At 41.6% G+C, this 23040-nt stretch overlaps 1 protein-coding gene across 1 annotated transcript in view; it reads left to right on the forward strand.

Moving 5' to 3' along the window:
• vax2.S (ventral anterior homeobox 2 S homeolog) overlaps positions 1 to 22366 on the forward strand; it is a 39175-nt gene extending 16809 nt beyond the window's left edge. The window contains exon 3 of the mRNA NM_001172204.1: positions 21905 to 22366. Coding sequence (NP_001165675.1) covers positions 21905 to 22366 — 462 coding nt within the window. The remainder of the gene's footprint in view (positions 1 to 21904) is intronic.
• Positions 22367 to 23040: the final 674 nt, after the last annotated feature.

Below are 23040 nucleotides of genomic sequence, written 5' to 3' on the forward strand. Positions count from 1 at the left end.
TGTCTCAAATCCCCCCTTAATCTCATTTATTTCATTTGGATTTCAGCCTTTTAGCTCCCTGGCACCCAAACAGAAGAAGAAAGGTTAGCCACAGGTTTTGCAGTCAAGGAATACGAACTCTTGGCGTTCCATACACATGTTTAGGTGCTCCACCTCTCCAACAGGTCTTCATCAGACCGTTAACAAAAACAGATTTCTTCTCTTTAATATCATAAGGTACAGAGACTTCATTCAATCTAAAGGAAGGGGTTTTTATTTTTTAGTCCCCATTGAAAATGTAAAGTTTTTCTGGGACTTTCCCAGGAAAACCTTAATAAATTGAAGTCCTGATTCCTTGTGGACTGATGGGACCAATGACACGAGGAATAACATGACACAAATGAGTTTTGAACCTCCAGTCGGAGACTTGAATTTTAAGGTTAGTGACAATGACAACGTCCTGAGCACACGTCCTCAGATTTTGGCCAACTTTGTATCTATAGGGGGCTACAACATTTACATAGATCCTGAAGCACAATGTTTATTGCACCCCCAGAGCACTGTAGAGACATTAAACCCCCACTTGTCTAGAGACAGAACAGAGATTTTATCTCTCGTTGAAGTTGCGGTATCTCTAACACTGGGGGTTGTTGGTGCAGATGTATGGATGCTGCCATCTTCATGCTCAATGCTCCATTCTCAGCACAATATGAAATCCAGAGCAGGCGTGTGTCTGGGACTTTTGTGCTGTTGGCAGGGATGAGATGATCTTAGTGAAAGTCTCACTCCTACACCATTTAATTAGCCATGGGGACAATTATGACATTGTTTACAAATATGGGGACACCTTATCAATGGAGTGTTCCATACATATAATTACCTGCTGTAATTGCAGAGCAGCTGAGAACTATTGACTCGCCGTGTGATCAGGGGAGTGTTATTGTGTCACGGCTGGAAACGCTGGGGAAAAACTGGTTAACGTAAATGATACGCGGAACCTCCCGCACTCACGTTAACCATTTAAGGAGGTCAGGATTGCAGGTAACCCACGTGGGTTATAGGCCACTCAGATGCAATAGGATAAAATACATTCACTTCCAAGGCATGTTCTAACTCGAGTCGTCCTGGGAAGGGGGGGGTCACCTGAACTATAATTTGACATCTGGATTTACAGATTTACAGTCATATGAAAAAGTTTGGGAACCCCTCTTAATTCTTTGGAGTTTTATCATTGGCTGAGCTTTCAAAGTAGCAACTTCCTTTGATATATATATATATATATATATATATATATATATATATATATATATATATATATATAAAACATGCCTTATGGAAACAGTATTATTTTAGCAGTGACATAAAGTTTATTGGATTAACAGAAAATATGCAATATACATGATAACAAATGGACAGGTGCATAAATTTGGGCACCCCAACAGAGATATTACATCAATACTTAGTTACAAATGTAACAGCCTCTAGACACCTCCTATAGCCTTTGATGAGTGTCTGGATTCTGGATGGAGGTATTTGTGACCATTGGTCCATACAAAATCTCTCCAGTTAAATGTGATGGCTGCTGAGCATGGAGAGTCTGCTTCAAATCATCCCATAGATTTTCCATGATATTCAAGTCGGGGGACTCCAGAATAATGTACTTGTCCCTCTGCATAAATGTCTTTGTAGATTTCCAAGTGAGTTTAGGGTCATTGTCTTGTTGGAATATCCAACCCCTGCAGCGTAGTTATCCTGAACAATTTGTTGATATTGGGTTGAATTCATCTGACCCTGGACTTTAACAAGGGCCCCAGTAGTCCCTGAACAAGTCACACAGCCCCTGAACTAGCCACACAGCCCCACAGCATGATGGGACCTCCACCAAATGTGACAGTCGGTAGCAGGTGTTTTTCTTGGAATTCATCATGTAAAGCGATTTTTGTTATGAGCAAATAACTACATTTTTGTCTCATCTCATTTTTGTCTCCTCAGTCCAAAGCACTTTCTTCCAAAATGCCTGTGTCTTGTCTAAATGATCTTTTCCATAGAACAAGCGAGTGTGTTTGTGTGAGTGCAGAAAGGGCTTCTCATCCCCCTGCCATACACATGTTCTTTGTGCAAATTGTGCTGAATTGTAGAACGATGTACAGATACACCTGCATCTGCAGCAAGATCTTCTTGCAGGTCTTTGGAGATGATCTTTGGCTTGTCTGTAACATTCTCACAATCCTCCGCATATGCCGCTCCTGTATTTTTCTTGGCCTGTCAGACCTGGGTTTTACAGCAACTGTGCCTGTGGCCTTCCATTTCCTCATTACATTCCTTACAGTTGGAACTGACAGTTTAAACCTCTGAGAGAGCTTTTTGTAGCCTTCCCCTAAAGGTCGGGGCACACGGGCAGATTCGGGGAGATTAGTCGCCAGGCAACAAATCTCCTCTTCTTCGGGGCAACTAATCTCCCTGATTTGCCTTCCCCTGCTTTCCGCCAGTTTAAATTAAAATTGCCTTGGGGCAGGCACTCGGAGCACTTCGTTTTCCAAAGTTTCCTTGTGAGGCAATTACGGGCGACTTCGGAAAACGAAGTGCTCCAAGTGGCTTCCCCCAGGCGATTTTCATTTTAGCCAGTGGAAGGCAGGGGAAGGCAAATCAGAGAGATTAGTCGCCCCGAAGAAGAGGAGATTTGTTGCCTGGTGACTAATCTCCCCGAATCTGCCCGTGTGCCCCAACCCTTAACCCTGATACTGAGCAATCTTTGTTTTCAGATCTTTTGAGAGTTGCTTTGAGGATCCCATGCTGTCACTCTTCAGAGGAGAGTCAAACACAATTGGCCACTTTAAATACATATTCTTTTTTTCCCCATCATTTTTATTGGGTTTTTCAAAGCATAAAAGATTTACAATTTAACAGATTATGTTTAACACAATATAATGACATATATGCCCCTGTTATGCAATTTACAAGTCCAAAGTATATAATAATTACGGTATATAAAAACGAGCAAGATAATTATTTAGGATAATGAGCTAATAAACCCATAAAGTATTATTAAATAACCAGATCAACAAAAAAAACCAAACCTGGCATGGTGGAATAACTGAATAAAAATATTTTATAATGACACAGAGCCGCTAAAATTGCCCAAGAAATAAAGATAATTCAATTTGTAACAGCTCCAACATTTTTGAAATACCTTTTCTCATGATTGGACACACCTGCCTAGGAAGTTCAAGGCTTAACGAGCTAATCCAACCAATTTGGTTCAAATTAGCAAAATGACAAGGATATCCACATTTCTGCACAGCCAGTTTTTCACATTTAATTTCATACAACTGAATACGGCTTCACTAAATATCTGTGTTCAGAAAACAGCCCAGTACTCGGATGTTCCTGGGAAATGAAAGACATACCACTGTTATCTGTTTTGTTGAAAGTGGATTAAATTATTATGTAGGCTGAGAGGGGTTCCCAAACTTTTTCATATGACTGTAAGTACTTGTGTTTTTTTGTTTTTACCTACCTTTGGGAGACATGTTGCCTTTCTTGGCCTTAGGGCTCTTACTGACGAGCGTTTGAAGCTGTGCTCCCCTGCATTCCGTTTTTCTGCGTTCAGCCGCAGGGGAGCGCAGGAATAGACGCATTAAGATGTTATGATACACAGAACACAGGAAAAATGCAGCATGTTGCGTCTCAACCTGCGTTTGGCGCCTACACGCGCCTGTGTGAGTACAGCCCCATTGAAAAAAACTTAATGCGACTATTCCTGCACTCCCCTGCGGCTGAACGCAGAAAAACGGAACGCAGGGGAGCGCAGCTTCAACCTCTCGTCTGTAAGAGGCCTTAAAGCGGTGATTTACCTTTTCTGTTAACTCTTAGATATTTATCAAAATCTGAATTCATCTCATTATTTTCTATAAAATACTCTGAACAAATCCACACGGGTTATTTCCCCTTATTTGCAAAATACATTTTACCCAAAAATTCCAGTGCGGGAAAAAACTCTAAAAAATCTTGAAAATCGTACAAATATCCGAATCATACAAATTTTTTGGATTTTCCACGAGAAAAGATTTTTACGGATATTTGCCTGAAAACCACAAAATCTTCTGATTTTTGCATGAAACCCAGTGCAGATCAGAATATCTTTAGGACCTCTCCCATTCACTACTACCCCAGTTTCTTATGCAAAGTCCTGCCTGGTTGAAAGAGTATAACAGACCCCAGCGAGCAGGTAGTTGCTCAAACACCAAAATGACTATTATCCACTGTTACTATAGACACCATCTCTCCCTACTATACCTGCTATCCCACAGTCACACTCCCTTCCCAGAGACTATTATCCATTGTTACTATAGACACCATCTCTCCCTACTATACCTGCTATCCCACAGTCACACTCCCTTCCCAGAGACTATTATCCACTGTTACTATAGGCACCATCTCTCCCTACTATACCTGCTATCCCACAGTCACACTCCCTTCCCAGAGACTATTATCCACTGTTACTATAGACACCATCTCTCCCTACTATACCTGCTATCCCACAGTCACACTCCCTTCCCAGAGACTATTATCCACTGTTACTATAGACACCATCTCTCCCTACTATACCTGCTATCCCACAGTCACACTCCCTTCCCAGAGACTATTATCCACTGTTACTATAGGCACCATCTCTCCCTACTATACCTGCTATCCCACAGTCACACTCCCTTCCCAGAGACTATTATCCCACTGTTACTATAGACACCATCTCTCCCTACTATACCTGCTATCCCACAGTCACACTCCCTTCCCAGAGACTATTATCCACTGTTACTATAGACACCATCTCTCCCTACTATACCTGCTATCCCACAGTCACACTCCCTTCCCAGAGACTATTATCCACTGTTACTATAGGCACCATCTCTCCCTACTATACCTGCTATCCCACAGTCACACTCCCTTCCCAGAGACTATTATCCACTGTTACTATAGACACCATCTCTCCCTACTATACCTGCTATCCCACAGTCACACTCCCTTCCCAGAGACTATTATCCCACTGTTACTATAGGCACCATCTCTCCCTACTATACCTGCTATCCCACAGTCACACTCCCTTCCCAGAGACTATTATCCACTGTTACTATAGACACCATCTCTCCCTACTATACCTGCTATCCCACAGTCACACTCCCTTCCCAGAGACTATTATCCACTGTTACTATAGACACCATCTCTCCCTACTATACCTGCTATCCCACAGTCACACTCCCTTCCCAGAGACTATTATCCACTGTTACTATAGGCACCATCTCTCCCTACTATACCTGCTATCCCACAGTCTCACTCCCTTCCCAGAGACTATTATCCACTGTTACTATAGGCACCATCTCTCCCTACTATACCTGCTATCCCACAGTCACAGTCCCTTCCCAGGGACTATTATCCACTGTTACTATAGACACCATCTCTCCCTACTATACCTGCTATCCCACAGTCACACTCCCTTCCCAGGGACTATTATCCGCTGTTACTATAGGCACCATCTCTCCCTACTATACCTGCTATCCCACAGTCACACTTCCTTCCCAGAGACTATTATCCACTGTTACTATAGACACCATCTCTCCCTACTATACCTGCTATCCCACAGTCACACTCCCTTCCCAGAGACTATTATCCACTGTTACTATAGACACCATCTCTCCCTACTATACCTGCTATCCCACAGTCACACTCCCTTCCCAGAGACTATTATCCCACTGTTACTATAGACACCATCTCTCCCTACTATACCTGCTATCCCACAGTCACACTCCCTTCCCGGAGACTATTATCCACTGTTACTATAGACACCATCTCTCCCTACTATACCTGCTATCCCACAGTCACACTCCCTTCCCAGAGACTATTATCCCACTGTTACTATAGACACCATCTCTCCCTACTATACCTGCTATCCCACAGTCACACTCCCTTCCCAGAGACTATTATCCACTGTTACTATAGACACCATCTCTCACTACTATACCTGCTATCCCACAGTCACATTCCCTTCCCAGAGACTATTATCCACTGTTACTATAGACACCATCTCTCCCTACTATACCTGCTATCCCACAGTCACACTCCCTTCCCAGAGACTATTATCCACTGTTACTATAGACACCATCTCTCCCTACTATACCTGCTATCCCACAGTCACACTCCCTTCCCAGAGACTATTATCCACTGTTACTATAGACACCATCTCTCCCTACTATACCTGCTATCCCACAGTCACACTCCCTTCCCAGAGACTATTATCCACTGTTACTATAGACACCATCTCTCACTACTATACCTGCTATCCCACAGTCACATTCCCTTCCCAGAGACTATTATCCACTGTTACTATAGACACCATCTCTCCCTACTATACCTGCTATCCCACAGTCACACTCCCTTCCCAGAGACTATTATCCACTGTTACTATAGACACCATCTCTCCCTACTATACCTGCTATCCCACAGTCACACTTCCTTCCCAGAGACTATTATCCACTGTTACTATAGACACCATCTCTCCCTACTATACCTGCTATCCCACAGTCACACTCCCTTCCCAGAGACTATTATCCACTGTTACTATAGACACCATCTCTCCCTACTATACCTGCTATCCCACAGTCACACTCCCTTCCCAGAGACTATTATCCACTGTTACTATAGACACCATCTCTCACTACTATACCTGCTATCCCACAGTCACATTCCCTTCCCAGAGACTATTATCCCACTGTTACTATAGACACCATCTCTCCCTACTATACCTGCTATCCCACAGTCACACTCCCTTCCCAGAGACTATTATCCACTGTTACTATAGACACCATCTCTCACTACTATACCTGCTATCCCACAGTCACATTCCCTTCCCAGAGACTATTATCCCACTGTTACTATAGACACCATCTCTCCCTACTATACCTGCTATCCCACAGTCACACTCCCTTCCCAGAGACTATTATCCACTGTTACTATAGACACCATCTCTCCCTACTATACCTGCTATCCCACAGTCACACTCCCTTCCCAGAGACTATTATCCACTGTTACTATAGACACCATCTCTCACTACTATACCTGCTATCCCACAGTCACATTCCCTTCCCAGAGACTATTATCCACTGTTACTATAGACACCATCTCTCCCTACTATACCTGCTATCCCACAGTCACACTCCCTTCCAGAGACTATTATCCACTGTTACTATAGGCACCATCTCTCCCTACTATACCTGCTATCCCACAGTCCCACTCCCTTCCCAGAGACTATTATCCACTGTTACTATAGGCACCATCTCTCCCTACTATACCTGCTATCCCACAGTCACACTCCCTTCCCAGAGACTATTATCCACTGTTACTATAGACACATCTCTCCCTACTATACCTGCTATCCCACAGTCACACTCCCTTCCCAGAGACTATTATCCACTGTTACTATAGACACATCTCTCCCTACTATACCTGCTATCCCACAGTCACACTCCCTTCCCAGAGACTATTATCCACTGTTACTATAGGCATCATCTCTCCCTACTATACCTGCTATCCCACAGTCACACTCCCTTCCCAGAGACTATTATCCACTGTTACTATAGACACCATCTCTCCCTACTATACCTGCTATCCCACAGTCACACTTCCTTCCCAGAGACTATTATCCCACTGTTACTATAGACACCATCTCTCCCTACTATACCTGCTATCCCACAGTCACACTCCCTTCCCAGAGACTATTATCCACTGTTACTATAGACACCATCTCTCCCTACTATACCTGCTATCCCACAGTCACACTCCCTTCCCAGAGACTATTATCCACTGTTACTATAGACACCATCTCTCCCTACTATACCTGCTATCCCACAGTCACACTCCCTTCCCAGAGACTATTATCCACTGTTACTATAGACACATCTCTCCCTACTATACCTGCTATCCCACAGTCACACTCCCTTCCCAGAGACTATTATCCACTGTTACTATAGACACCATCTCTCCCTACTATACCTGCTATCCCACAGTCACACTCCCTTCCCTGAGACTATTATCCACTGTTACTATAGGCACCATCTCTCCCTACTATACCTGCTATCCCACAGTCACACTCCCTTCCCAGAGACTATTATCCACTGTTACTATAGACACATCTCTCCCTACTATACCTGCTATCCCACAGTCACACTCCCTTCCCAGAGACTATTATCCACTGTTACTATAGACACATCTCTCCCTACTATACCTGCTATCCCACAGTCACACTCCCTTCCCAGAGACTATTATCCACTGTTACTATAGGCATCATCTCTCCCTACTATACCTGCTATCCCACAGTCACACTCCCTTCCCAGAGACTATTATCCACTGTTACTATAGACACCATCTCTCCCTACTATACCTGCTATCCCACAGTCACACTTCCTTCCCAGAGACTATTATCCCACTGTTACTATAGACACCATCTCTCCCTACTATACCTGCTATCCCACAGTCACACTCCCTTCCCAGAGACTATTATCCACTGTTACTATAGACACCATCTCTCCCTACTATACCTGCTATCCCACAGTCACACTCCCTTCCCAGAGACTATTATCCACTGTTACTATAGACACCATCTCTCCCTACTATACCTGCTATCCCACAGTCACACTCCCTTCCCAGAGACTATTATCCACTGTTACTATAGACACATCTCTCCCTACTATACCTGCTATCCCACAGTCACACTCCCTTCCCAGAGACTATTATCCACTGTTACTATAGACACCATCTCTCCCTACTATACCTGCTATCCCACAGTCACACTCCCTTCCCTGAGACTATTATCCACTGTTACTATAGGCACCATCTCTCCCTACTATACCTGCTATCCCACAGTCACACTCCCTTCCCTGAGACTATTATCCACTGTTACTATAGACACCATCTCTCTCTACTATACCTGAATGAGTTGTTGAAGCTCCAGCAGTAGTAAATGGCAGGACAGACAGATCCTCAGTGTAATTATAAGAACAGATAATTGTATGTGTAATTAATACATAAGATCACACCATGGGTGTAAGTAATTGGAGTAATTGAATAAGAAGCATCAGTAACAAAGCTCTACTTTACATCCGCTCTCCCTGTGGCCCCTCTGATAGACTCATATATAAGATGCCCCATACGTTACACTGCAGGGTCAGTGAGAGGTTAATATAGTCTTATAGGTCAGAAGTTCATGGAGTGAATTTGCAGCATCTGCTCTCCCTGTACTTATATCTATATATATATCTATATCTATATACTGTATATAGAGCTGAATGAAGCAGCTGCAGGAGAAGTAGGTCACTGAATGCAGTTTCTTCAGGGCACTGATCTCTCCCCACCTTCTCATTATGTTATTTTCTGTATCTGTACCTCTGTGTATCACCCTATATCACTATCTGATTATAGTTACTCTAACATTTCTCTACTTCTCTATCTTAACATCTATTTATCTATTACTTCTATCCATTCCATGTCTATCATCTATTTATCTATCTCAGCCTGCAGCCTTGTGTCTTTATATGGTCACAGAACAACCCCTCAGTGACTTCTAATATCCTTATCATTTACAGTAGGGGGTACATTATCCCTTATAATACATGAGTGATACTCAGAGTTCCCTGTATAACTCAGCCTGCAGCCTTGTGTCTTTATATGGTCACAGAACAACCCCTCAGTGACTTCTAATATCCTTATCATTTACAGTAGGGGGTACATTATCCCTTATAATACATGAGTGATACTCAGAGTTCCCTGTATAACTCAGCCTGCAGCCTTGTGCCTTTATATGGTCACAGAACAACCCCTCAGTGACTTCTAATATCCTTATCATTTACAGTAGGGGGTACATTATCCCTTATAATACATGAGTGATACTCAGAGTTCCCTGTATAAACTCAGCCTGCAGCCTTGTGCCTTTATATGGTCACAGAACAACCCCTCAGTGACTTCTAATATCCTTATCATTTACAGTAGGGGGTACATTATCCCTTATAATACATGAGTGATACTCAGAGTTCCCTGTATAACTCAGCCTGCAGCCTTGTGTCAGAGGAGAGAGTGCTGATTGGTGGCTGTGAGTTGATGAGGCAGATACAGTAGAATAAGGACAATATATAATATATATAAGAGCAGCACAATCAGATACACAGTGACAAGGGCAGAGAGCAAAGCTCCATCCATATCACAGTTTAATCCTTTAGCCTAAGGGGTGACAAGTGCAGAGTTTAAGGATTAATCATTTGAGGTCACTAGTGAGGCAGCTGAGTGGGTCATGTACAGGGCACGGGGCGGGGGGCACAGACACAGGCTGTACTGCTATTAAAGCCGTGCCCACCACTCAACTCATGATGATGCCCACGGCACAAGCAGATCAATGGCAAATCAGCATTTCTCTATAATCCGGCCAATTCCAATCAGTCTCTCAAGCCGAGATGAAATATTCCTATAGAGATGCTTTTTTAGGGGCACAACAATGAAAGCAGCATTGGTTTAGCCAATAGATCTGGGACACTTGAAGCTGTAGATCTTTCATCTGTCAGAAAGAAAAGTCAGAATTGCAGATATTAAAGGCAAATCCACCAAAATCTTGTTTTCCCCTAATGGTTTCATTTAGGAAGAGTCAAAATTTAATTGAATTCTTTTTCCCCCCCTGGATTTCTTGTAAATAGTTTTTCCCATTAACAAAACATCAATAAGTGCCCAAGTTAATTTTATATACCGTTATCTGAATATATTCTTTCTAGAAATTAGATTTTTAATCACTATTTGCCCAAAAAAAATCGAATTCTTTAGAATCCCGTGCGACTGCTGACAACTCTGTTGTGCAGAAAACGAAAAACATGGAATTTTTGTCGAAACGTAACATTAAAATTGTATAAATATGTATATGTATATAATATAGATAATATAATTAATTATAATAATCATAATTAATTTATACACATATAACACTTATTTAAAATATAAATAAAATAAACATAAAAATATCCTGGTTCTGATGTTTTTTGGATTAAAGAATATGTAGGTTTCTCAGTATGTTATATAATGAAGTAAATTGCTTTGCAGTTGGTCTTTATTTTATTTTTTTATTAAAATTAAAACAATGTGAAAAAAAAATTGCTCAAAATAGAAATAAAATTGTTATTTATTTTAGCATCTGGTCGCTGGTTCCATTGATTTCTGCCCATTATAAAGTTGATTCTGCGGCTAAAAATATTTTTTTTTTTTTGTATTTTAATTTCTTTTCGGCCCTTCTTGTATTCGCCTTCCAGTCTCACATTGAAACCATCAGACGGTTGCTAAAATCTGCAACCACAGCAATCAGATTTAAAACTGGGGAGATGCTTGGAAAAAATTATAATTTAAAAAAAAATGATTGTGAAAATATTCCAAAAAACAACAAAGTAAAGACCCACAAATCAATCATGTGGTGAATTTCCATCAGCTTCAGGGGCTTTATTTGCATTCTGGCCCTTTCCATGAACTGCAGGTGCCAGGGATAGTGAGGTGTGAGCCATTATTGTAATTCCCCATTATATGGAGGGGCTGTCATTTCTAACTGTCATTGAAAATGGAGGTTTCTGTTTTGTGGTATGTAATAAGAGGTTCCCACACTGTGGGAGTGGCCTCCTCATGGGTGGGGCTTATTCTTTGTAGCAGATAGGACTGTTCCAACTATGCTCTTTCAGCTGTTGTTATAATACAGTAATAGCTGTAGGGCCACAGGCCAGGAGCACAGTGTCTTATTTTAGCCATTTTGTCCCACTGTTGTTCTTCATTGTGTCATTGTGTCATAGTTTTGAAATCTTGGCCTACTGTTCCATCTTGCACCACTGATTCTATATCACCCTGGTGTTAACTTATTACTTTACTGCCACCGTCTTGCTATAATGATACCCTCTTTACCTTCACTCTCCATTTTACCCTTCTGTCCCCATCTTGCCATGCTCTTTATATCTTAGCCTAGTTCTACCTACTGTCCCCATCTTGCCATGCTCTTCATATCTTAGCCCAGGTCTGCCTACTGTCTCCATCTTGCCATGCTCTTTATATCTTAGCCTAGTTCTACCTACTGTCTCCAGCTTGCCATGCTCTTTATAGCCTTGCCTAGTTCTACCTACTGTCTCCATCTTGTCATGCTCTTTGTATCTCGGCATAGTTCTACCTACTGTCTCCACCTTGCCATGCTCTTTATAGCCTAGCCTAGTTCTACCTACTGTCTCCATCTTGCCATGCTCTTTATATCCTAGCCTAGTGCTACCTACTGTCTCCATCTTGCCATGCTCTTTCCATCTTTGCCTAGTTCTACCTACTGTCTCCATCTTGCCATGCTCTTTCCATCTTGGCTTAGTGCTACCTACTATCTCCAAGTCTTACCATCTTTTCTCTACTTTTTGCCATTTTGCTCTTTTTACTCTTTTTTTTTACTCTTGCCATTTTGCTCTAGTGTTACCATCTTGCCCGATTGACACCATCTTCTCTTCTCCTCTTGTCTTATTGTTGATCTCTTGCCACCAGTCTTTCTGCAGCAGCGACTCTGTGTGGCCTATATATACTATATGTGTGGCCATAAGCAGTTGACCTGGTACAGACCCACTCATAAAACTAAATGAGAAAGCAGTTATATGTCATTTATGATTGTTTTGTGGCAATAAATGGTTGATTGACCCTATCAATGGGATGTTTGTCCTTCAGTAGATTTAATAGATATTTAGATATTATATCATAAAATAGGCAGAAGTCCAATAATCATAAATAAGTTGAAATCACTCTATTTTTGCACCTTGCAGCTATTGAGGTTCTTCTTGCACCCAGGTGTGCTACATACAGCAGGATTGGGAGGTGGGTGACACGTGGGTATCCATGTTTATCATTTAGAACCTGGAAACACCAAACACTGGTATTGTTCCATGTATATGAGCTAAAGCCTGCACTAACTAGGGAATATTTTTCATGATCGAGGTGGATATCATCGTCTTCTGTACTAATAAAAACACACAACTTTTGTTCCTGCATTTCTAGATGAGAGATGGGGCGCATAACCAATCGCTATTTATTTAGCCGTTGTTGCTGCTGCAGAAATATGGAAGGTTCCAGCAGGTGGGCCGCTTATAATAATAATTGAAAGGCCGCCAGCTGGGAATGCCAGCTGAGTCATTTGCCTGTTTATAAAAACAAGCCTCCGTGCCCCTCAATTCAGGCCCAAAAATCACTCCTCTTACAGTAAGTGCTTTCCCGAGACTCGGGCTAATAGCTCTGTCAGGAGGTTTCAAATCACTTCGTTTTTTTTATCTTTCTTTTATTCCCTTCTGAATGTTTTGCTACCCACGGCCATCAGAATGGAGAGATAGAAATCTGACAGAGCACCGTGGTTTAGATACTGCTGGATTTAACCATATCTGCACACTTAGATCCAACAATTCATTCTAAATTCTATATCTATTAATCTTATCAGGGGGGGGTTAAGATAAGATAATATATATTTTATATATTTATAAAAGTTCTTAGGTTTTCTCCACTCTGCCTGAGCTAAGCTTTCTCTCATCTCCAAGCTCAGTCAGACTCTGATCCAGACAACGCCTGCCATAAAGCAAAGGAAGGAAGTAGGAAAAGTCTCATATTTGCCAGAAAATGCCAATTGTGTTAATTTTCCCCATTATCAGGTGGAAAGTAATTAAAGGGAAAAATGTGCAATAACCAAATGTATGATGTGCCTGGGAGATGCCGGCAATCTCTTACCTCCCGGCGCGTCTCGTCTAAGAGGTTGATGCGCAGACGAGCACTTCCTGCTGTTGTGTCAGCTTTGACGCCGAGCATCATGGCGCCGAACGTCACGAATAGGCGCAACAATTCGAATTTGGTGCCAAAACATCCTTAAAGGTCGAGGCCACCATTTTGTGAATGCCCAAGCTAGGCTTCAGTTTACTGTTCCTGCTCAAGCGTATCATTTGCTCCGATTATCTGTTTTTTTTTTTTACTCGCCTGACCCTCGTTTACGATTCCTGCCTCCAGCCCTTGATTCTTCACCTGTCTGACTACATCTTCTTCTAAATCCTTGCCAGTACCTCGTTTACAGACTTATTTCTCAAATCTGCACTTTCTTGCTGGTTTTCCGCAGCAGAAAGCGCGGGGTCCCAAAAGGGTGTCGGTGAACACTGGAGAACACAGGGTTAACCTGTGCAACCGAGTGTACTCATCTCTGTGCAAGGTTCTGATAACGAGATTGTTCCACCATAGCCATGGGTTTATATATGAATATATCTGATAATTGTTATAAGTGTCCATATCCTATCGATCTGTGTCCATCAAGGCTTTTGCTTTCTAATTCCAGCAGAGAGCCAAACCCTCCACATATTATACACATATTATTATACATACAGTATTATACACACATTATACAATTAGATAGTTACACCACAAACTGCCAATCAGAATCCAGATCACTTTGGTTGTAGAACGTTCTCTTTTATGTCTAGCTTGACTTCCACTAATGTGATGGGGTTAAATCAGTGGAAGATGACTTACTGATCAAGTCCCCCATCCTTCTGTAGGATCTGTAGGTGGACTGCAGGGGAGGTAACGTTTACCTGTCTCTTATCTTATTGGTTGGCAGGATTCTTGGGAAATGAAATTGTCCCAATACAGGGTCAAGACTGTTCTTCAATTCTTTGAGTAGTTCTTGATAGAAGTATGGCCGCTTCCATCTTGCCTAGTTCTGACTACAAACCTTGGATATGGTTAATCTGTATCACTACCGGGTTCAGAAGAGATTCTGGAAACAGACTCACTCTAATACAATGTTGGATCTAGTGAAGCCTCTGTATGTGGTTTGTCTGATGAGCAGGGCACTGGGACTTGTGTGCTTGGAAAGGTCTCTGAGGGCTTTAGAGAAAATGAGATCAGATGAAAATTCCTTCTCTCTTCCCATCTTCCCATGGACATGGACTGTTTATATTATAGAGATATAGTGAAGCTTGTCCCCCCCTCCCTGGGACAATCCCAGCAGGATTCTAGGAGACCCCAGTTTGAGTCCAGGTATCCCATCCCAGTTGAGTGTATAAATCAAAGACCTGCACATCTTCATTATACATTCATTGTCCAGTTCCTGAGATAAAAATCACTACCAGATACGACTAGTGGATTGACCAATAACAATTGAAAGCTACAGCCCTGTAGTGAAAGAACAGAGGTCTGTCTCCCAGTGGAACTGAGGCTTTGTCCAACCTCACAGAATAAGGGAAGATTATCCCTGGAGTGGGGTGCTGGGAAGAGGCTGAGATGAACCCCAGTGTTGCTGACTGCAGGAGCCCTTTGATATCCTTTCCAGTGCATATACCTAGTTGGTTTGATCAGCTTCTATTTATTCTGTCAGACTTATAAAACTTCTGGGGTCAGAGTTATGTGAGTTAAACCACAGGGGTAAGTAGTTCATTACTTTGGCCTTTCTCGTGGGCATGAGGCCCCTCACTGCTCCACAAATTCCTTCATCTCAGCTGATTTTTGCAGCAATAACGTGTATGGGAGTTTTCACCCATAAGTAATTCAGTTAATGAAAGCTGTGCCCTAAATGTCCTCCAAAATGGAAGTCCGAGTCTTTACTTGCACAGCTTAAAGTCTAGTGTGGGGCTTTGGCTTTTGGCGGCCATGAGCATTAAGATAAGTTATAAGAGCCACATTCATCATAGGCGATTCTTCATGAGGCACTAGCTTACTGTCTCTTTTTACCCAACCTTCATATTTACAGGGAGGTTTTCCAAACCTCTTGTGTGGCACCAAATCTTGTAATATTTTAGAATGCCAAATAGTTCTTCCTGAAATAATTAGCTGAGAAGAACATAACCACATCCCTTTGGCTCGGATTTAGTTTGGTTATGCCTATGAGAAATCACTCCATGAAATTCCACTAGGGCAGTAATCTGAAACTATGAAGCCCCAATGGAGGAGGGGCTCAGTGAAGTGGAAGAGCAGGTCATTCAGGTTGAGAATATTGGGGGTATTTAATGTCTTCTTGACTATCCCTTGAACCATAGCAGAAACTTTAGGGCTTAGTTACCAATGCCTCAAGTCCAAGTGCAGCACATGCTTGGAGCACCTATAGTAAAGACATGTAGTATAGACAGCTGTACTCTGCACCAGATTAAAAAACAGCACAGAGTGCAGAAAGATCAGTGATGCCCTATAATTAAAACCTGCCTTGAACGTGTCTTTCCAGGGGATGCCCATAATCTCCTCTACCCTCCCGTCCCTTCTGTAGGTAATTTTTCCCTGCCCAGTCAGAGCAAGGGGCAACCTTTAGGCCCCATTCTAGGAGCACAAAGAGTCACAACTCAATGCAATACAATTGGGCCAAGATACACAAACGGCACTTTACACGTTGCCCAACTGTTGGTATACGAGGCCTCATACCTTATATCTATTTAGAGTTTTTTAAAATAAAAAAATTCATAGGACAAAATCCTTTGTCCTAAAAAGTCAGTTTTTGTCCAATCAGCAGTCGGCACCTATAACAAGAACGCTGGGAAAATGTTCTCCCGCAATTCATGAACAAACTTTTGTGGCACAACTACAGGCTAAAATCAGTGTTCCCGGTTGACGCTGTGTAGCAAAAATCAAACTAAATATAAGTTGGCGAGTTGCTTTGTAAAACCCCAGAGGGTGTGAGTGAGTTATTTTGGCTCCATTATTTTCCTTATTGTATAACAACAGATCTTAATATTGGGTCCAGGTCCTGCAGCTGGTGGTCCGCCTGCTCTTGGCTTTGTGTCCGCCTGCTTGGGTACAGCAGAAAATAAAGTAAAATAAAAGAAAGGAATGTGGCCATTGCTGGTAACCGGGATTAGCTCTTTGCATGAATGGGCCGACTCGTCCCCTCGCAATCACCGGCGCTGCACGGAGGATTTGCATTGTCTGTGTATTGCCACTTTCTGCTCCGTTCTGCTGCAGATCCCCGGGTGACCCTATTGTTCCTTGTCAAGTGAGGACACGGGGAGCCCACAAACCCTTTAACCAACTGACGCACACAATTTACCATATCGGGTGCAAGAATTCTAATTTTAATTTTTTTATGGAGAGAGGCCAAAATTCTAGAATAGAACTCGTACCGAAATGTGAAGGCCGGCACTGGCACAATAAACGCCGCTTGCCGTTTACTCCTACTATAGTACACAAAAATTTTTTTTTTTTTGTTTTCTCTTTTTACATTTTTTATAAATGTAATAAGCTTTTGAGAGTTTGGATTAGGTCCTTCCCTGTAATAACCTTGACAGCATGTGAAAAAATGCACACAAAGGTCAGCTTGTTATTGCCGCTCAATAATCTTATGTTTGTTTCTGGACAATGGCAGTGCAAGGCAGGAAAGAAATCAAATATAATAACAGTAATAATTATAATAATATTTGTACAGCGCTCGCAAGGCTCCAATAACGCACAGACCATACAATACAATATCTTACAATATAAATATAGAACCTGCCTGACTTTCAGAAAACATAAGGCCTTTCATTTTAACCCAATATTCAAGCACAATGATGTCCCCCTCCCAACTGCTAGAGAGAACTCTTTGTGCCTTTGGTATGGAGAGCAAATAGTTGCACCCAACTGTCAGTTTCATGCTGGCATTTACAACTGTCCATACCAAAAGTCCAAGAGTTTTTAATACAGCCCGGGGCACAAAGAAGAGAGTTGGTGAGGGGCATATAAATCAACGGAAAGACACATTTTTGACTTGCGACAATTTTTTGGGCGTCATTTTCTCGTCTAAAGTTGGCAAAGCATTTTGCTCATCACTAATTATAACCACTAGGGGTACTGCTGACATTTGTAGAGTATTGATGTATGGGTTGGATGTTTCAGACCAAACTTGACTCTAACCCACTACCTGCTGAGCCAGCCAGAAGTCTGATCTACTTTATCGCCCACATCTGACCCAGCTTCCCTCTAATGAATCATCTATGGGTGGGATGAACCAACACAGGGAAGGCATTAGCACTATTGCATCTTCAAAGTAGAGGGGCCTTCTTGAAGTTTGACTGATCACCTGCCCAAATTAGGGTTCACTTGGCAAGAACCTGGCTGAACCACTGTTAAACTACTGTGGAGTATTTGCACCAATTACAATGTTTCCTATTCACTTATCATTTCAGAGTATATGTCATATTCCACCCAACCCAATAGTTGGGGCAACAGACAGACTTGGCTGCTCATCACTTTAGATCCGGAGAAGGGACACAGGGGTTTAGAAAGGAAATTGCGGCAATGCAAATTATACAGTATGTTGATAGGCGTTTTATGTAGAGTTCTGGATACCACTAGTTGATTACATTTGGCCGTTTTAGTGAAAGCAGAGCAGATGTTGGGTCCTATTCAGTAGATCTTCCTGGGCCTTGGATATTGCCATTGTACATTAGAATAGAGCACGTGTTAATCATGATAATCCAGTATAGCTATCTACACAGTTAAAGCTATTTTTGTCTTCTACCCTTTCATGTGGTTAATTGAGATACTTGCTATGAAGGTCTGGCTCTACGTATAACCAGATGTCTAGAAGACGGGGTCACAACTGACCTGAAGGCAAGGAGAATGTCATTACAAACAACTACTAATGGCGCATGGAGCATAGAATGATCCACTATATGAGACCTACATCCAGCAGAGTTTCTCAGGAAACCCACATGAAGTTTGGTACAATCCAAAATAATTGGTTTAGAATAAATTATTCACCTTATTTAATAGTAACAGATCATTTCACTAAGAGCAGCCACTGCTAGTTGCACTCTATGTCATAAAGGAACCCACTACTAGTTGCACTCTATGTCATAAAGGCACCCACTACTAGTTGCACTCTATGTCATAAAGGCACCCACTACTAGTTGCACTCTATGTCATAAAGGAACCCACTACTAGTTGCACTCTATGTCATAAAGGCACCCACTACTAGTTGCACTCTATGTCATAAAGGCACCCACTACTAGTTGCACTCTATGTCATAAAGGCACCCACTACTAGTTGCACTCTATGTCATAAAGGAACCCACTACTAGTTGCACTCTATGTCATAAAGGCACCCACTACTAGTTGCACTCTATGTCATAAAGGCGAAAATGCTAATTGAATATAAGCTTCATCACACTGAAATAAGAAACTTTCTAAATACAATCAGTTAAAAATTCTGCATTGTTTCTGAAATAATCAAGTTTATCGTCACTATTCCTCTCTCAGCATCTGTTTCTCTTCATTCTCTCTTCATGCAGCAGTAGGGGTGTCAGATATTCACTGACAGTTAGATCCAATATATCTTATAGGGGGGCTCCTTTCCCAGCAGATGTATTAGAGCTCACTCAAATAACTGATTCCAGTACAAACAAAATGTAACAAAATAACTGCCTTTTGCACAAATTCTGCATGTAGAGAGACATGATGTCTGGTGAGTTTAATAGAGTGACCTCTAATACATCTTCTAGGCAAAAGGAGCCCCCCTATAAGATATATTGGATCTAACTGTCAGTGAATATCTGACACCCAACTGCTGCATGAAGACAGAATGAAGAGAAACAGATGCTGAGAGACAAATAGTGAAGATAAACTTGATTATTTCAGAAACAGTGCAGAATTTCCAATTGCTTATATTTAGAAAACTTTTCATTTCAGTATGATGAAGCTTATATTAAATTTTCATTTTCACGATAGTTCCCCTTTAAACAGGCCCAGGGGTAAAAGAAGGAGGCTCCTGATGTCTCTGATCAGATTGACTGAATGCTCAGACCCGATTGGCTTCTCTGCACAGTCCGACTTGTGTTTGTGAAAATATGAGCGCTCTCGCTTGCGTTTAATAACTCAATGCCCGGCCTCTGCATTTTAGCCAGATGAATGGCGGCCTTTTCTCCAATCACCCAGGGTAAAAAGCCAAAAATGAAAACTGTAATTGTCCCCTTTTTTTTTAAAGCTGCGTAGAAGCGATTTACTTAAACAACAGAGTGGGCTTATAGCGAGAGATTTCTCAGCAGGCCCTCGTGTTTGCTTTTGTGACTGTCACATTGGCTTAGCAGTAAGTGCATTTATTCATATAATGAATGATTTCCTTCAGCCACTTATTCTTTTTTACATGCTGCTTCCCATAGCTCCGCTACTTGTCTTTTAATTTGTACTTCGCTGGGAGGACTTGCAAGGCAATCGCCTAGTTTTTTTTTTTTTGTAGGCATTAAAATCCCTTTTAAAATAAAGAATTATTAATTTTGTGCCCTTGGAAATTTGATGTTAGATCCTTATACGATTAAAGTACGCTTCCATTGTATGATAACATATTCACCTGCATTGGCAATAACAAACAACACAACAAGCAGACGCAAGTCAAGGCCTTTCCATCACACATATTTTATTGCTATGGAACATTTGCTTGGATAACATTAGATCCCAGCAACAACAGAAATTGTGAGTTTTCTCCAAAAAATCAACCAAAAAGTAGTTAAAAATTCAAATACATTTATTAGGAGAATACGCGTTTCGTGCCTGTTGGGGCACTTACTCATAGGCTGATGGGCACACCCCTGTAGATTTCTCAGATAAGGGTTGTGACCAATCAAAACAGTGTGTATCTCAACCAATCACAACTATGAAAACAAATTGCTAATTTACCTATTTACATATTTCCCATAAGATCCCATTGACCAGAGAATGGGACCATCTGGTAGGATGGATAACATGAATAGACTATGGGTTTCGAAGCAAACTCTTTTTACATAATTCCCTAAAACACGGGCAGGAAGAGACTCCACGGTATTGGAGAGGTGGAGGGGTCGGTGGACAGAATGTAGGGTGATACTTTGAAGATAAATATTAAGTAAGATTCTAGAAGTGTTAGAGGCAGGGAAACTTCTGAGTGACCAATGATGATGTTCAATGAATGGTTTGTAGATGAGCAGAGACTGAAGTTCTTTGTAATTTCCAAGGGCTCTTTCCAGATAAAGCGTTCACAATTGATTTAAGACTGTGTCTATTAGTAAAAACTAAGTGTTATATTGTCATGGAGTGTTTCTGTTCCCTCTTTCCAAAGGGTAGCTATGCAGAGTGTGACTGGTGCCACCCCAGAACCTGTTCTATCTCTGCCTGGGGTGCCATTAGACCAGGTATCCCCAACCTTTTCAACCCATGAGCAACATTCAGAAGTAAAAGGCATTGGGGAGCAACACTAGCATGAAAAATGTTCCTGGGGTGCCAAATAAGGTCTGTGATTGGCTATTTCGTAGACCCTATGTGGATTATCAACCTACATTGAGGCTCTGTTTGGCAGTTCACCTGGTTTTTATGCATCCAAAACTTCCCTCCAAGACTGAGGGAAGGGCACCTGCTTTGAGGCCACTGGGAGCAACATCCAAGGGGTTGGTGGGCAACACATTGCTCACAAGCTACTGGTTTGGGGTCATGGCATTAGACTATAGCAACCATATCACAGATTCAATGGAGGCTTAACACTATTTCCTGAGCAACAAATAGATGGAGAGTAATTCCTTTATCAAATAAATCAAGTTCTTCCCACTTCTAGTCTTTCATAAGATCAATTAAATTAAAGGAACACACTGGGTATATCAACTTTCTAGAGGATCTCTTTTTCTGTCTATGTGAAATGTGTGGTTACACCCATTCCACCCTGGCAAGTAGGTCACAGACTGATTGAATAAGCAATTTGTCCTACCAGAAGAAAATTGTTAAGTTTAAAATGACTAGGTTGAAGTAGCACAGTAATTTCATGTAATAGCTTCTCCAAAACCATAAGAAAAATATATGCAACAACCTTGTTAGTGGTTTAAGCAATGAGTGCAATAATCTCTACATTTACGTTGTTCTAGTAACAGTTTTTCCCCCCCATGCAGGTCAAAGTTTGGTTTCAGAACAGAAGAACGAAACAGAAAAAAGATCAGAGTAGGGACTCTGAGAAACGTTCTTCTTCCACTTCCGAATCCTTTGCTACTTGCAATATTTTGCGATTGTTGGAACAAGGCAGACTTTTGTCAGTCCCAGCACCACCGAATATGATCTCTAGTCAAAACAACATGGGCACTTCATCGGGAAATGGAACCAGCCTGGGGACATCGGGAAGCACTTCACCAGTCATCAGTACTACACCTCCTGGAGCAGGAGCTTTCAGCTTACAAGTTCCATCATTAGCAGCCTCATCTTCTCCAAGGTTACCGACCCCTTTTTATTTTCCTGGTCCTCTATTGGGAGGTCTGCATGAAATACCCTCAGGGTATGGACTGGGAAGCTCTGCTTTTGAGCCTTACACTCGCCTGGATAGGAAAGACACTGCTTCAGGCAAGAAGTCAACTTCTTAAACACATAACTGAATGGAAGGTGTCTGTTTAAATCTGATGTGTTGGCTTCTTGGTACTACACACTCTGTGACTGGTGGGAATTGTCAAAGACTGTTTACCAAAATGTGTCTAGTGGTGTGTGTGTTTGCTTCGCGGTTGTAACAAAACCTGATATATATGGAGGTTCATTATTGGGCATGAAGAGGTTCTTGAGACACATCCAGGTGGAAGCACGAGTACAAGTATATCATTCATAGCCAAGTGATCCTTAAAGGGAATCTATCATTAAAGCAATGTTATAATCTTAATTCCTTCTAAGCACAGCCTTACAGTTTTTTGTGCTACATCCTAGTATCAAGTTGTATTATTATTGTTACTGATATTAGCCTTTCCCTTTTGTCCATTGTTGAATTATGGACCTTGTGGTCCTCAGCCATTGCATCGTTAAAGTTTCCTTTAAAAATTATACAGGTGCTGGAAAGTTCAAGAAGGATTTTTTTTCTAGAAAGCAGCACTCAAATAAAATATGACCATATTTCAGATTTATGATGTTTGAAGAAGATGATAGATTGCCTTTAATCATTCATACAACATTGGTATCAATGCCATTATAGTTAAGGGACCATATTATATGGCAAGCTTATTGGTAATGGCTAAGATTATTGGTAGATCAGTGTTTAAAAAATTTATGAAAA

This window comes from Xenopus laevis, chromosome 1S (assembly GCF_017654675.1).
Source record: "Xenopus laevis strain J_2021 chromosome 1S, Xenopus_laevis_v10.1, whole genome shotgun sequence".
Taxonomy (NCBI): domain Eukaryota; kingdom Metazoa; phylum Chordata; class Amphibia; order Anura; family Pipidae; genus Xenopus; species Xenopus laevis.